Source organism: Diadema setosum, chromosome 17, assembly GCF_964275005.1.
Source record: "Diadema setosum chromosome 17, eeDiaSeto1, whole genome shotgun sequence".
Lineage (NCBI taxonomy): Eukaryota > Metazoa > Echinodermata > Echinoidea > Diadematoida > Diadematidae > Diadema > Diadema setosum.
Window position 1 is genome coordinate 36065553 of NC_092701.1, and position 18461 is coordinate 36084013.

General features: G+C 37.1%; 1 protein-coding gene across 1 annotated transcript in view; it reads right to left on the bottom strand.

Annotated features, from left to right (window-relative positions):
• LOC140240952 (neural proliferation differentiation and control protein 1-like) overlaps positions 1-15615 on the bottom strand; it is a 118016-nt gene extending 102401 nt beyond the window's left edge. Inside the window, exon 1 of the mRNA XM_072320724.1 lies at positions 15420-15615. Coding sequence (XP_072176825.1) covers positions 15420-15576 — 157 coding nt within the window. The 5' untranslated portion in view covers positions 15577-15615. The remainder of the gene's footprint in view (positions 1-15419) is intronic.
• Between the last annotated feature and the right edge of the window lie 2846 nt (positions 15616-18461).

Sequence of the window (18461 nt, forward strand, 5' to 3'; positions counted from 1 at the left end):
TTGGTACCACACAATGTACCACACAAATATATGTTAACACAGGAACTGTGTGGTACTGTGTCACAGGCTCGTGTGGTACTCTGGGATGTATACCACAGGGCAGTACCACAGGACATTACCACAGGAAAGTACCACAGGACAGTACAACAAGACAGTATACACACAAATTGTCCTGTGGTATTTTGGGACGTATACCACACAACAGTACCACATGAATTGTCCTGTGGTATTTTGGGACATACCACAGGAGAGTTGTGTACAACAGGAAAGTACCACAGGATAGTACCACAGGACAGTACCACACGACTTGTTCTGTGGTATTTTAGGACGTACCACAGGACAGTACAACAGGGCAGTTCCACAGGACAGTACCACAGGAAAGTACCACAGGATAGTACCACAGGAATTGTCCTGTGGTATTTTGGGACATACCACAGGACAGTACCACAGGATAGTACCACAGGACAGTACCTCATGACTTGTCCTGTGGTATTTTGGGACGTACCACAGGACAGTACCACAGGGCAGTACCACAGGACAGTACCACAGGAAAGTACCACAGGATAGTACCACAGGACAGTACCACACGACTTGTCCTGTGGTATTTTGGGACATACCACGGGACAGTACCACAGGATAGTACCACAGGACAGTACCTCACGACTTGTCCTGTGGTATTTTGGGACGTACCACATGACAGTACCACAGGGCAGTACCACAGGACAGTACCACAGGAAAGTACCACAGGATAGTACCACAGGACGGTACCACACGACTTGTCAGTGGTATTTTGGGACGTACCACAGGGCAGTACCACAGGACAGTACCACAGGAAAGTACCACAGGATAGTACCACAGGACAGTACCATAGGACAATACCACAGGGCAGTACCACAGGACAGTACCACAGGACAGTACCACACGACTTGTCCTGTGGTATTTTGGGACGTACAACAGGGCAGTACCACAGGATAGTACCACAGGATAGTACCACAGGACAGTACCACACGACTTGTCCTGTGGTATTTTGGGACATACCACAGGACAGTACCACAGGAATTGTCCTGTGGTATTTTGGGACGTACCACAGGACAGTACCACACGACTTGTCCTGTGGTATTTTGGGACGTACCACAGGACAGTACCACAGGGCAGTACCACAGGGCAGTACCACAGGACAGTACCACAGGAAAGTACCACAGGATAGTACCACAGGACAGTACCACAGGACAGTACCACAGGACTTGTCCTGTGGTATTTTGGGACGTACCACAGGACAGTACCACACAAATTGTCCTGTGGAATTTTGGGATGTACCACAGGACAGTACGACAGGAATTCCTGTGGTAATTTTCGATGTATACCACAGGAGAGTACCACAGGAACTGTCCAAAATCCCACAGGAAAATCATAATATGGTGCTATTCCACACAGAAGTACCACACAGCAAATTAAATTTGTAAGTACCACAGAAAAATGCTACAGGATATTCTTTTTTTTTTCTTAACATTTTATACCAGAGGACTATCACATCAGGAGAAAACAGCAGTACCACACAGGAGTACCACACAGGAAAATTGTAAGGCAGAATCAACTGAAATCTATAACAAAAATACAAACAAAAAAGCACATATTAATATTCCTCAATTAATTGATAGATGACTTATGTTGTGAATTATAACAATTGATTTGCCATTACTTATCCTGTCCTATACTCCTACAGTATTACCTATTTAGTGAAAGTGCTGATGTAAAGCATGAGAAATTTCATAAGGACTTCTGTGGTACTCCTGTGGTACTCCTGTGGTACTCCTGTGGTACAAATTTTTACATAGCTCATGAATATTCATAAAAAGCACTCTAGATTTTAGAAAATACATATATGACTTAAAAAGTCAAAGTATTAATGATGGAACTTACTTTAAACTTTATGAAAGATTGTCTAATTATGTTATGTTATTCCCAATATCATAGATATTGTTATAAAAGTGTAATTTCATATCTTGATAATAAAGTATAATCGAGTTAGTAACCATGCCTTAATGCTTTACGGATAGACGGCCATATATATGTGTACTGATAAGGTCGATGGCTACCTAGGAATATAATATGACTATATAGATCTATTATAGGACTAGATTGGCACTTGGCCATTAGACTCTCGTTTGAGGTTATACGTTAGGAGTAGGACAGGTTATTAAGTAGGGCCATGTATGTCCTGAAATCCATCACTCACCTATCACGAATATTCCTTGATATGTGGCTAAAATTCTCCCAGATTTTTTTTTTTTCGATCTGTCCTGTGTGGTACTCTCCTGTGGTACCATGGAAATACTGTGTGGTACTGCCCTGTGGTAATGCTGTGTGGTAATGATCGACCTGTGGTACTGTCCTGTGGTACTGTCCCAAAATACCACAGGACAGTTCCTGTGGTACTGTTCTGTGGTACTAGTCCTGTGGTACTGCCCTGTGGTACGTCCCAAAATACCACAGGAATTCCTGTGGTACTGCCCTGTGGTACGTCCCAAAATACCACAGGAATTCCTGTGGTACTGTCCTGTGGTACTGTTCTGTGGTACCGGTCCTGTGGTACTTTCCTGTGGTACTGCCCTGTGGTACGTCCCAAAATACCACAGGAATTCCTGTGGTACTGTCCTGTGGTATGTCCCAAAATACCACAGGACAATTCCTGTGGTACTGTCCTGTGGTACTTTCCTGTGGTACTGTCCTGTGGTACCGTCCTGTGGTAATTACCACAGGAGTACCACAGGACTTTTTCGTAAGGGGCACTGGGTGAATTTTTCACGTGACTAAACCTTAAATACAAATTGCCGGGAAAAGTGGGGGGGGGGGGAGGGGGGGATGGAGGGTGAGACACTGTACCAGACACATTAATTTTTTCTGAAGCATTCAAGTTCCATGTTAATGATAACACCTGACACCATGCAAAAACAACACGATTAATTGATGAGGTAACCCTTCTTCTTGGGTCTCAAAATCGACATTTCTCCTCTCTTGACACTGTTTAGTCTTGCTTGCTGTGGCATGCTGTCTGTACCAAGCCACAATAGTATCCATCAACTTCAAGTTGAACAATGTTGGGGCAAGTAGTAGTCTATATTTTGCAATGTACATGCAAATCATTATTGTATCCACCCGAGATGGTCCAAGCATTCAACAAAAACTGCCATGAGTTTTCAACTCTTCATATTCTTGTGAAATAACAAACTGTAATACTCTGTAATCAAGATTCATGGAATCAGCTTGTCAACATCCCTGGCAAGTTGAAGTTTTTGTTGTCATCATTTGTTGTTGTTGTTGATATTTTGTCTTGTCTGTGAGACAATAAAGTTGCCTACACTGTATAAGTTACATTGCTATAGCATCAAAATGCCTCTTTTGTTCAATTCTAGCTTCCTCCCTAATCTTACACCAGACAGCAACCGCTTTATATATTCTTGTGAAGACCTTTTATTTGAAATTGTTTAAAGATTAAAACAGCAGGCAGTGTATGAATACTACTCTTCTCTCTTTGTACTTGTTCAGAGGCATACATAATCCATTGCATGCAATTACTGGCAAAGAATACAGCTAAGCAAGGGACAAATGAATGCCAGTACAAGTATTTCATTCACTATTCAAGCATAGAATGTATTTTTTTTTTGTATCAAAGTGCAGTGTACACTATCTAATGTACAATGTATTTTCATCTATATTCTTTGTTTTCTTTCCTCACTAACTCACTATGTCATCAAATGAATAATTTAAATGATAATGTGGTACATGAAACTTCAAACATGAATTTAAATCATAATATGAAACAATATTGTGCTTCTTCATGAAAATAATAAGAGGGTTGTGAATAATGTTTACTTTACAGTGTATTCTGTCTGTTATGGCAGGTACCAATTATCCAAACTATGCCAGCATGCAACTTATTATTTTTTTATTCAGTTATTTTTTTTTTTTTTTTGGGGGGGGGGGGGAGGAGGGAATAATTCATCATAGGAGTAATACTGTATATAAACTCTAGGTCTACTCAGTATTAAAGTAATGTTTGCAAAAAATATATCATCAACATCAAATTTTGAAGGGTCGCGTATTGAAGATGTAAATGTACGTACATACACTGGTATATACAATGTCAACCACATCTTTGATACCCCCCAAAAGACACACACACATTACACCGGGATGTACACAAATTTGCCACTTGTAAATTTCTAATTGGTACAGTGTACTTCATCCTAAATCTTTGCTGACATTAGGTGTAACACTAACCAGGAAAAATCAGATCTGCATAAAAGTAACTGGTACCATTATACTGGTTAACCACCAACAGTTAAAGTTTATGTTAATACCTTCTTTCTTTCTATTCACATTGCCCCCCCCCCCCCGACAAACTGAAAGCCTGCTTGCCAATTACTAACTTTACACAGTGCCGTCGTGAAGTTGACAAAGCACGGTGTCTGGTTGGGCTATGGAATTACCAGATACAGCCGATGCTAATCCATGAGGTTTTTTGTTTAGTTTAGTTTTGTTTTTGTTTTTTGATAATGCATGGACAAAAGACTTCAAGTATTGAAAAGATTAGGCCTACAGTGGTGGCAGGTTGGTGAAAAACTCATGATCCTGTCTATTCACGTGAAAAAAATATAATGTACTGAATTAAGTACATGGTAAGGTAGGCTATTGTAGTATACGCCCAGCATTTTTACGCATGGTGTGTTATAATGTCACACGCACATACATGTAGACTTGTGATTTTTAATAATCTTAGATTAACAAGAGTAGTTACCATACAAAGAAAGATAAAGGAGTGTATTCAACCATACTTTTTGTGTGTATGTGTGTGTATATAGCTTTTTTTTCGGGGGGGGGGGGTTGAAAGGGATTTACAGTACCATCTTTGAGCTATATACACACCTGTACACTGTGTATGAGAATAGTATGTGTAGAAAAAAAAAAAACAGTAAGAGGATTTTAGCTGAGAAATGTGATCTGATCCAATACATGTATGTCCTGTCACACATATTAGGCATACAACTGTACATGTACAAGTGTATGTAGGTCCTATGCACATGTACATCTCCACATGTATCGTGGAATAAATATCATTAATGTCTTCAAGTAATGTACATGTTGTATTTATTGTACAATTGTACATTGTTGTCCATGTACATATATACATACAGAATCACATACAAGTGTACTATTACACTGAACACATACTGTATATTTTGTAGTGCTCAACATATTTCAGTTGATCACTTTGCTGTATGATGTGTTTACACACATGGAGCTGCATCCTCATAATCCAAACATACTTTCACAAAAATTGTACAATATTGTACATGTACATACTGTACCTTTAATATTAAACCCCTTAAATGTTATGCCCCCCTTTTTTTTTTTTGCAACACTGCATGAATGCAAACCAAGCACTAAATAACTCATACATTGCTACCTGTAGCACTGTATTTGGCCAGAGCAAACATGTGGAATACTGTACAACTAGTATGATACAATAATGTCCAGTTCAACAACTTGGGATGGAGAAATCACTGGTAGCTTCTTGCATATTTGGCATTTGCCAAACAAACTTGTGGGATATTTACACATACACTATCCATACATTTCTAAGTACTGTAGGCCCTACCTACAATTGCATGACATTTAACAAGGCTGGCTAAGCTGCTTACAGCAAGTGATTTCAATTTTTTTTTTTCTTTTTGGTAAACACATAGCAAACTTCACATTATAATCTCATCTTTATATACATGTACACTGTATGTGTAATATGGTGTTGTACTTGAGAATGCAAATGTAATACAACGTACATGTATAATACACACGTGTACATTGTACGTTAACGTGTATAGTGTATATCATGATAATCCCAGCTGCAAGAGCACACAAATGGTACTCAGAAAAGAAAATCGACCTTGTAATAAAAAAAAAAAATATTGTTAAAGATCTAAAGACAGGCCTGAGCACTTTATTATGCATTAAGATGTTAAAAAAAAAAAAAAGCATGAAAATGAGTACAAGGTCCATCTGAATGTTAGTGGCCTCATGAGGGAAAGATTTTGTATTATACTTTTAGACTCAATCACAAAATAGTAGAGAATAGAATGAAAATAACCCAAAATACAAAATGTTACTATCTAAACTAAATTATCAGGAGTGCCTGTCTGTGAGCAACCTCTAATCACCTTTACCTTGGAAAAAAAAAACACACCAATGATAATTGCTGCATGAAATTTGATATACTTTTGTAAGTAAATATTTCTTGTTTGAGATAGAATTGTACAGGCAAATTTCTGTTAGAACTGATTCTGTACATCACAGAATTTGTAGAATTGTAATATTGAGGGCAGCCATGAGGAGAAAAATTACTTTATTACACAGAATTTACAGGATTGTACAGTGTTGTACCAGAAGAGAAATTCTGTGCTTTATGCAATAATTATGCTATTAGGGTTTGCAATCAGAACATTAACCTGTTAAAGACAAGTCCCAAGTTTACTCAGGCAGGGGTCTATGGGAAATGCGTATTGTAGCAAAATCAGCCTGTCCTTAATGGGTTGAGAATTATCATGTACATGTATGTTGTAGGTGATGGTTTTAAAGAGTTATCCATTATTGCCTTGGTATACAAATTGTACATTACTGTACACTGTACTTGTCTGCAAAAGTGAGATACAAATGTGTGACTAATGTACATCTTAGAACAAAAGACTGTACCCAAGTGTATATCGGATATGCTCAAGCAAGACATGTCAATGATCACTCTGTATTGTGAAAGTATTGGAGTAAGACTACAGTACAGACAAGAGAAGAAAAGGCATCTAGAGAACTTTGTGGCAAGTAAAGAAGCTTGAGAAGGGAGCTCAAATGGACTGCACTAGATACGCACGAAGCATCAGACCCTGAATGCATGCAGCCACGGACTCTCCATTACCGATATTGAACTTCTCCAACACATGGGGGAAGAATCTATACTTGGTACATAAAGGAGGAGCTCTGTGGGGAATTGGTTCTTTAGCGAGAAAACACCTGATAGCCCATATCATCGTGGGAGGACGGCATGATGCCTTAAGTTGCCAACTACGTCGCCCGGCTAGCAACAGCCTCGTCACTGTCTTGTGGTTTCATCGCCAGTATCACGCTAGAACCCCGGGAGATTAGGTGTAAAAAGGTACAGCCTTGTTTGAACTGCATTATGGGCCGTAGCACATGCTTGTAGAGTATACCATGTATACGCTAAAGAAGTTGAACATGCTCAAACTCAATCAAGTTTCATCCGTACCTCTACTCACTATTATACACCGTAACACACATACACACATGAAGAGATGTCTAATCTTCTAGTTTGTTTTTTCCCGAGACAATTGTATATAAAAATGAAATATTTCCAACAATTGTGACACTGACATGGAATTCAGCTTCCTTTCTTCTGTGTTTCTAATGTGAGATACATGTAATCTGCTAATAAGCAGTCTTGATGCTGTTTTTTTTTTTCATCTATATGGTCTGCTGTAGACAAATAAACAGTCATTAAAAACAAAGAAGACTTGATAAAAGGGGCTACTGGTGCTACATAAAAGCTAAAGTGATTTAATTATGTACACTATACACTTATGTCAAGTATGCTACTGTATATCAGTGTACAGCACATTACAGTTCCCCCAAAGCAATCACGTTACATTGTAAGCTAATCACGTGATATTCCTCAGTTGTTGGTACACTGTGTAGTATTCTCTATTTGTATTTGTCTCTGACATTTTGTCTGCCTTTCAGTACTCTCTCACTTTGTGCAAGATCTATGTACAGATAGTAGAGTGAATTGTCATTTTCCGTTAGCAAACAAAATACCCCATAATTTGTAATGTATGATCAGTTGAAATATGCAGCGTTTTGTTATTCTCTTTCGGTCACCGTTCTGAGTGAGTGCTCTCTACTGCTACAGATTGTATGAAAATCCATACAGAAATTGCAGTCATGCAATACAGCATAGAGAAAGAGAGGGAAAATACACAATTGTATACATATGTATCTTCAGAAATGGTGGAAATCATCACTGCAGTTTACCAAAAGATGACTGGAAAGCAGTGTCCTGCATTTTATTTCTGTAAAATGCCCCTTGTGCAGGCTACATGCATAAATAAACCTCCCCTGAAACACACAAGTTCATAGTATAAAATATTACATATCTTGTGTACACCGACTTATTGATTGTATACTGTAGTTGTACACTAGCAGTACAGGGTCTATTTGTCAGCACTGCCACAGTTGCCGAGTCAAATTAATATCAACAATTTACATTGTCTGCCAATATGGCACACTTGTCTTGACTCATACGAATACATATGGACAGATGAAAGTCTGAGACAGGACAAAAAAGGCCTAAATATTTTTTTTTCCCAAGTTTCACTTCCATCATCAGTGCAAAAAGCGCTCAGAGATTTATAATATAGTAAGCTATACTGTATGAGCTCTGCCTCTAACTCTTCATTCTGTAGCGCTTCCACCCTGAAGCAAAAAATACCTTAAACAGTATTGATTCTGGGGACACAATAATCAAGAAGCAATAAGCATCGAGTGTTACAGCTGTACATGCATTTGTACACCGTACATGTACAATATACATTGTACACTGTATCATTAAAATAAATAAACAGACAAAAGTGACACAAACTTATATTCTTGCTAGACTCTGTATTAAAAACATCATACAATAATCATTTCTTCTCTGTTTTTTCACAGAAATCAAAGTCATGCTATAGATACTGTAGTTTGCAATATTGGCAAGTGTTTTTAGAGCAAAGCCTGACAAACAAACATCTTCATTCGCCTGGAGGTCTCCTTTTAACTCGGGCCTATTGAATCTTGGATAAAATCACTGACTTCAAAACAAGTCCATGGTTCCTAGGGTTTAAATCACTGAATTCAAATGCAATGGACCAGAAGGCCCCTTGGAATACAATGCGTACTTCAAGGGATGGTTCCGAGTCCATGAGCACTGAGAAGCTTTGTGAAGGGAATAGGAGAAGATTATTGCAGCATTAAATCTAGGAACTCTGGCAACGGCTACAATTGTACATGTACAACTGTACACATGATGAAAAAAAAAAAAAAGGAAATACGGTTAGTATCTGAAAGATGCAAATTCCAAGGTATACTATTGTGTTAACTTTAAAGCTTTGGGGGCTGTTTCACTGAGAGCTAAATACAATCCTACTTGTAAGTTCAAGTCAGTTGATCTTAGGGACAATGGTGAGATCAATCAATCCTCAGGAGTTGGGAACCGTTTCACCAAGCCATTTGGAAACAACATCTTGCACCCACCTTGCCGCATTTTAGAACACATCTTGAATGCCTAGATGTATCTTTTCCAAGAGTAGATCTGATCTGAATCTGTCCAAACATTGGGTTCATTGATTAACTCGATATACAATTTGTAGTTCCCATGATAGTGAAGTACAAGTGTACAAAACTGTAGGGCCCTGATCTCAGTGCAAGTACAGTATACATAGGAGTGTAGATGTACAATGTAGTTGTAATCTATTAGGCTACATGTTTTCACAAACTTTGCATTAATGTTCGTTTCTGTTATCTCAGTTGTATCAGTGTTCTGTGTCGCAAAAGAGAAATATACATGTATTACAACTTGCATTATATACAATGTATCTTGAATGTACACTGTATCTCAAGCTTACAGAGCTGGTATGTTATCACCATTATTATTGCTATCACAACTGCTACAACTATAACTATAATAATTCTTGTTGTTACTATCATTATCATTTTTATCACTAACAGTAATTGCTTTGCTTTGTTTTCTGCTTAAAATAAGAAAAGGGAATAGATTTGTAATGGAGAAATATATACATGTATGACTTAATTCATGTGTATATTTAACAGGCAGTTATAACAAGATGCCTACAACTGTATGTTATGTTCTAATATTCCAGTTCCTTTACTAAATAATTTTCATGTAGATACAAATTTGACTAAATTGGAATGACAGAATTGCCTACTGGAAAACTTAAAAGAGAAAGTGTGATGACAGAGCTGACCTGGTCAACTATTATTGATCAATGCTAAAAGGCACAGCTGGAGTTGAGGAGATTATACAGTGCATTTGGAACGGATAATAGCATGGCTATCACTGCTGTAAAGAAGAAAAACAAAAAAACAATTGAACAATTTCTTGAAATCTAAGAGGCAAACAGCCTGTCACAATCCATGAGGAAGTCTTGGATCAAGAGAGTGCACAAAATGCTGAAAAGAAGGCAATTTTCCATCAGTACAAATGTAGAGGCATGCTGGCTTATAGGATTGCCTTCGTAAATGGTTGGTTGCGGCTCCAAATGGGTCAGAAGGCAGGATCTCTCTGCCTGGGTGCAAGTAACCCCGTAGGGAGCAGTCAAGCCATCACAAGCCATCATCTCCACTGAGCAGGAGACAGATGCCTAATTACTAAATAACTAGGGAGCCTTGGAATGCATTCCATGATGACCATAGACATTTAACCCATGAAATCCTGCAGGGTAATTTTGCTCCAGAATTTTATCATCTACATGTACACATGTAATCATCAAATTGGCAAAGTTCTAAGTACAGGGTACATGTATGTCACAGTATATACAACTGTATTAAAAAGCAAAGATTAGTTGAACTGGTGAGATTTCACTAAAGGCATAATTTACCATTTGCACATGAAAAAAAAAAAAACTGGCAGCATTAGTGCTTTAAAATAGTTCTAAAATATGAGTTAGGGATAGAAACAACCACTGTAAAAATTTGAATCAGTAAATTCAATGTAATTCATATACAAAATGTGAACAATATAATAATAAGAATGTTTCCAGACTAAACCGTCTACAGTTACGTTTTATAAAATTGAGAAAAATACTGATATCTCCTTATACAGTATTTTAGGTTTTACTGTGAAAATGTCAAATGGTGGTACAGTAGGATGTTTTGTGGTACAACCAATACATTGTATGCATATACAATGTATGCATCAAATACATGATATCTTGAACATTTTTAAAATCACTGCTCCCAAATGTAAACAGGACCTTTATATATGTAATACAATAATAACATAATATAATATCAAAAAGATATTTAGAGAAGTTTGCCAGTGTGAGAGACAAATTAATATTTAGAGTGATGCTACTTCAAAAGACAGAACTAATACTACGTAGCTACATCGTAATTCATGGACTGTGATTCTGTGAAAATTCTGCAACTAGGACAAATGAAAGGAATTTTAACCCATTGAGGACGAGTCCAGAGTATACTCGGGCAGGTGTCTATGGGAAATGTGTGTTGAGGCAAAATCAAACCGTCCTCAACGGGTTAACAACAAAAGTGAAAGAGATTTATCAAACTACCTTGTAAAATGCAGGAGATTGATAGAGTACACTAAAAATATGGGGTGCTGTTCGTTATTCCGAAGGTTCGCTATTCCGAAGGTTCGTTGTTCGGAAGGGTCGTTAATCCGAAACACGCAAATTCCCTATACCTAGAGGTTCATTAATCCGAAAATGAAAAGGGGTTCGTTAATCCGAAAATTTGTGGCGTTATTCCGAAGGTTCGTTATTCCGAAGATCGGTTAATCCGAAAATGAAATTCGGAACAATGAACCTTCGGAATAACGAATCTTAGGAATAAAGAGCCTTCGGAATAACGAACCTTCGGAATAATGAGCTGTAACCAAAATATGAGTAGCATATGATTTCCTTAGTTTTATTAGAAAAACAAAACCATTAAAAAATACAATCACATTCAGACATTATTTGTTTGCTGATTTTAACTGCCTTCTTTCTTCATGTCTCAGAATTCGTTACATTAACTTTCTCCTACATATATGATTTAACAGGCAGTTGGACATTAGGCAAAGTGGCTTCCTCAACAATTTTGCATTGCCTGAACTTGTTCTGTTCTTGTATCTCAAGGAAACAATAAAGGCCAATTACAAATGTACCTACTGAACAATAGAAAAAAAAATGTTGACCTTAAAAATAAAATTTAAAAAAAAGTTAAAGCTTACCATGAACTTCATAGACTATATGTACCAGAAACAAAGGTTTGGGTAGCAAGGCTTAATAACAAAGATAAGCAAATAGCTACATATGTAGTTGCTTAAATTCTCTTTTAGTTATTTTTTTTTTTTGAGGGGGGGGGGTCTATTTTGTCAGCTTACTGTAGGTGCACACTAGCAAAGCAAAAAAAAAAAATGATAATATTGGAGAGTTCTATTCTTATCAATCTCTAATTTAAAAAAAAAATAATATCTTCACCACAGGCTTATGTACATACTGTATACTGCAGAATTCAAGGAATCAACAACTTTCTTGTGAGTCACTAATATTAGTAATAACAATATACTGTACAGTACATGTACACTGTACTAGGAAACAACAACTTTATTGCTTATCAAACATGATGAAGCATACATACATGTACATGTATGTATGGTAAACTGGAATCACAGAAAACAAAGAGTGATAAAGAAGAAAGAGCAGAATAAGAGATGTAGGCAGTGAGTACCTCATCCAATACAACAGGTCTTGCATAGAATGTTGCATTCTTTCTGCTTATTAATTCATTCAATTCAAGTTTTAGTTCACATTTTTTGTTTGAAAATGTATACAGTTGGATGTTAATTGTCATGACAAAAAAAAAGCCAACAGTCAAGAGACAGGGAGAGGGAAAAGGAAGGGAGAGATTACTATTGCTTTCTGGGGAAGATAAGGAGCAAAATAATTACATGAATAATTACATAAATTGTAAATAAAGTTATAAACATAAAGCAGCAATTGTGGCAATACAATTTGTACGTATTGGGCTCCGATTTTTAATCCCCCACAGAAGAGCAATGATGTCGATATCAGTACGAATTATACATTATACATTATACATTATATTATGTACATGTATGTACAGTTGTACTTGTCAGACTTTTACAGCTACAGTGTAGTTGTTACACATTCATTCATTATGAACTTTTCTCTGTAGTCCATTTTTTTTTTTTACATTGGCAAGATATTTCATCTTCAATTCTTGCTCCTCCAGAATAATAATATCAGCTTAAGGAGGTACACAATGTAAGACAATCTACACATATGTGGCAAAATGTATCATGTACACATAATATACAGCTGTACATTTGTACATTAGTAACAGACTAATTTGTAAATGAATGTGTATAATGCTATATGAACAGCATGGAAATTCTAAATAAATCATCCTGATGCATTAGGAAAGGGAGACACAAATGGCTCCAACAAAACTTTGAAAAATCAACATCACCTGATACCTGTACATTGTACAGTAACTTGAATGTCGTGAATGCTATATTATTTCCTACATTCCCCTTTATGGTATGGCTTGGCAACATTTGACCTTTTTTAAACACTTTGCTTCAATTGTAGAACCAAAAGACAGCAAACAGAATATCTCAAACTAATACCATCACTGCTGCATTTGAATAGACAGCATCATCTGGATCATTCACCAGATTTTAAACATATATGTTGTATCTATTATTGATTTATGCATTCAATCTTGATTATTCATACATTGAGTGTATTCTACTTTTGTATATACACTGTACATTGTACATTTATCTTTCATGTGTGTGTACATGTATATGTGTGTATACAGCAAGTGTACATCACATACAGTATACACTTTGTATGATGTATTGCAGTTGTGTACTTTGTGATACATTTTACTGTTCTATCACAAAATATAACTGGTAATCAAGAGAAAGACATACATTGTACATATTGTACCCTAGTCTGAAACACTGAGTAGGCTGTAGATTCCATTTCCATAATTTCCATAGCAATTTCCCTTGGCTTTGCTTGTATAATCATGAAATCTGTCATTAGTTTCTTTTTTGTGTCTTTCCACCATGCATACTTGTACACTGTACATCATACAGGACGTAAAGTGTATGCCTACATTTCTACACTCTATGTATGTGGCCGTGGATGTCACCATTAATCATACACACTGCATTCACTGCTGAAATGAATGGCAGTGAGTGGAATGGTAACATACATCTAAACCAAGTATGCAATATATGACATACTGTATTTATTCAGTGAAAATGATCTGAAATGCCCACTTACAAGTGTAAGGTTATCTTGCCTGTTTGCCTTGCCTTGCCTTTTTTGAACTGGACAAGAAACCACCCACCAATAAGTGGGCTGATGATAGAGATTAATTAGAAGAGGAAAGACCTGAAAGCCCTATTGCTGCTACACAGCAATCTTCCAGTATGTTCAGTAAAGATAAACAATAAATTACTATTGCTATTATATTACAACAGTAGGGGCCTACTGGTACATGGATCATGGAATGTTTTACACTTGTGACTCTCATGAAAAATAGTAGGCCTAAATTTAATGTAAAGTTTACTATTTCTATGTAGTACTAGTAATGTACATGTACAATGTAAACTACCATCACTATCATCACAACATAACATTATTTATAACATAACATTATAACATTATCATTTATAACTGAAAGTGGTTACCGAATTGAAAAGTTGAATTGTTTTGAAATTTTGTTTATATGAAAATGTTTAAGAATGTCCAGTTATATCTATTTGTTCTTGATTTTTTTCTAATGAAGCTCAAAAAGTAAAGTATATGTATATTATGTACGTACGTGTAATAATTGGTGTGAATTGTTTGTTTTTATATGATGCTGTATATTTGTTATGTTAATATAATTGATATTTGGGTATAATCGTGATATAGTCCCCACCGTAGGCCCCACCGCAGTGCGCGTGCACCCGCGGACTAGGGTTAGGGTATAGGGTTAGGTAGGGTTGTATTTAGTACGGACACGCAGCGGTGGGGACTATATCACGATTATGCCAATATTTGTTATTGTTAAATGTCATACAATGTACATGTATGCTGTTTGATGTAATTGATATGTTTTTCAATGTGATGCATTATAATTTAGCCTTCCGCCCCCGGCTACTACTTTGCATGTTTATAAACCATATTATCAATCAATCAATATCAGAACTATACAGTGTCTATCTCATCTTTGGAGAAATGAAAGCATGCATACATTGAAGGGGAATGAGACATACAACCTCACCCAGCAATTCAATATATTAATCCAAATAACTATAATTATGTGAACATCAATGCACACATCACATTCATAGCGAGTGAATACAACGAAAAGTACACACGGGACTAACTGTCCACACCCAGCTGTTATTATTGCAGAGTGCCATACGTGCTGTGTTCATAGGAGGCGATTTCCACCAGACATACTGCACGGCGGCGTACTGGCGTACTCTGTATACCAGCTGACGGTAGAAAACCACCTGTGAATGCAATGTATGACAAATCGACTTCCTCACTCACCTTTCAGTTTTTCGGATTTAATAGCGATAAGAGGGCAAGGTAGGTAAAGCACAATCAGCGCCGAGAGCAAGGTTATGTAGACAGTGTAAGTAGCCATATTTCGTCCAATTATAAACTCAAAATTGACAGTCGACAGGCGAAATTCCAGGTTAAGCATCCATGACCGAGTCGAAATGTTCACGAGCGTAAGCGGTGATTGAACCAGCTGCTTGCACTCGCTGTGTATGCCCAGCTCAGTATGGTCCCGTATGCATTCGGATGTAAGCGCCGCTACGACTCCAGCGGTAGCAGAAGGGAGGAGCACAGGGGTACGGGTACTAGTAAATGCCGTGCGTTTTGCTCTCGTAGCATACGCCACTCCACAGTATGATATGCACAAGTTAACACAGCTACACACACGCACACACACTCAGTACGCCACGCTCTTTCCCACATACAGTGCAGGGTATTGAGTCATACAACGTATTGGAGGCGCCGCAAAATATTGCTGGTAATAAAGCGCCAGTGGCGCCAGAATGGAATAAGCTCGTACGAATTCAAGATCGTAGCCAGAGCGTACCACAGACAAAGCTTTACAAATTCTTGTCTTTCGCGCTCATGGGACGAAAACAATATCGCAAAAGCATGAAATTGATTTGACATTGAAATTAGATACCGCCACGAATGGGATCATCAATGTGAGATCGATCTGACAACATGAGGTCAAATTCATGTTACTGACATCAATTTATGAACTCAATTTCTGGGCTAAGGCAAGAAATGAAACAAAATGAATCGCGCAGGCCCAGGTACAGTACTTCTTGTGTTGCAAGAGAGTATAGGTAACCCTGTAATGACGTCAATATATCATCTACTAGTATATCAATTTCAGATAAACTCACGCACATTCGCAAATAGGACTACATATAGATTCCATGTTACATTGTTTAATATGGTAAAGAATGTTGGACAAAAAGTAATTGTCTTTTTTTCCTTTGCATTTTCCCTTTTCTGGAGCGAAAAGGTTGCAAAGACTGCCGGGTGTTAGTATATCATTGGGTTAATTTTGTGTAAGGCTGTACTTTTCAATAGGTTCAACATGAAATATTCACAAAATCTAGGTTAAGGACTGTACTATTCAGATTAAATCTATCCAAAATTGTATCTAGCTTTCTGTTTATTTATCTGGTCAATCCCCCCCCCCCCCATCTTAAGTGTTTCCGTATTTAAACGTTATTTGTATATTCTATCATCTAGTAATAGAGAGAGCAATTGATACGGATAACAACAACCTTGTAGGGCATAAGGGGATTATACCGTTACGATTTCGAAGATAGCTTGATGATTTTTTTTTTATCACTGCAGAGTTCGTTTCACTCGTCATTGATTCTGAGATGCAGAGAAATAGACTAATCTTTCGTTTTTAATTCTAATTTTTCATTTCAAAATTGCAGTCTTAACTGCACTTTGTAACAGCAGCCAAACTCCTGATAGAGAAATGTTAGAGATTGCTGAACGTGTGTGAATGAGTGTGTGTATGTTGTATGTGTGTGTGTGTATGTGTGTGTGTGTGTGCAAGTTGTGTATGTGTGTGACATATGTAGAGTGTTGCCCCATTATATCACTACGATGTGTGAACGAAATGTGAACAATGTGCTATACTAGCTTGTTATACTTTCTGCATGCTTTATATGTCTGCCTTACTATCTATTTGATCTAACTATCTACCTTATTGATCAGTTTAATGCGATAATTTCCATTGACTACAGAGTGGTTCTTCACGTCAGAACCGACCCTGGTCTAAACACTAATAGCACTAAACGCTACATTGCGCCCCTGTGATGCATCACTTTATCTCTCTTTGAGTTTGACGATAACGATGCAGCTAGGCCCCTAACCTCAATTACACCATGATTTTTTCTCTGACTTTCGTGCTAATATTGCTCAAAACGCGCAAAACGCTCTCCTTCCAATCTTGTGCCAGATAACAAATTACTCGCTGCGGTGAACTTTTGAAATATATATATTGCTGGACTTTTTGTCCATTATTTTTCTTTGTTCCCTGTTCCAGGACGTATTGCCATAGAAACCCTCCAGCAAACACACAATTAATACACCCACACAAACACACAATAGACAGCATACCCTTTGAGTTCAACCTCGACAAAACAAACATCGTCTTGAAAAGGCTCACATCTCGTTAGCCATTATGTTTACGTTTAGATATACAACGACATTTCAGTATTCATACACTATAGTTGTAATATAACCTTGACATGCCGAGCAACAACTACAAACGTAGGACCCTATATCCGAAACCCAGTCTCGGTGTCACATTAAACACCGATTACGTTCATTTCCCATTTCGTGATCATGGTAAGATTCAATGTAAAATTTCTGGGAACATCAAATTCATATCTATTCCGGCTGTCATAAACGTTTTCTATGCTCATCTGAGTTTAATACGAGGCCATACTTCCGGGAAGTCGACCAATAATTAAAGCCAAGTGAATTTGTACATTGGGGGGGGGGGGGGGTGGATAAAGACAAACGTCACGGCTTTGAACTTTTCCTTTTAAACCTGTGCCTTCTATAGTTTTATTTAATTGTTATAGTTGTTTGTATGTGATTCATGCAGTGATTTTTATTTCACTTCCCTTCAAATCATGCAATAACACAACAATGAAATTAAATGATTTGAATAACACAACAAATTCTGTAGCTTACACAATTATTGATTAAAGCCTTACACTTTATTTTCTTGTGTTTTGTTTGTTTATTCTGTTTCTTTGTTATCATTTGTATTGTTTTGCAAATGTCGAATAAATAATAATAACAATAATAATAATAATAATAATAAACAAATAGTTAATGTGGAATCCGTCTAGAGTATTTTTAAGGGAAAATATTCATTCAAATCATCTTTCTTACCAACTAATTGCCAAAATGAGTACATTGCTGTAGTTACATTCTTTGACTGACGTAATGTTAATGAAACTCTCATTCAAAGCGCCGCATTTTTCTTTTGTGTAACACTCAGCGTTTAATCTCCCAAATCTTAAT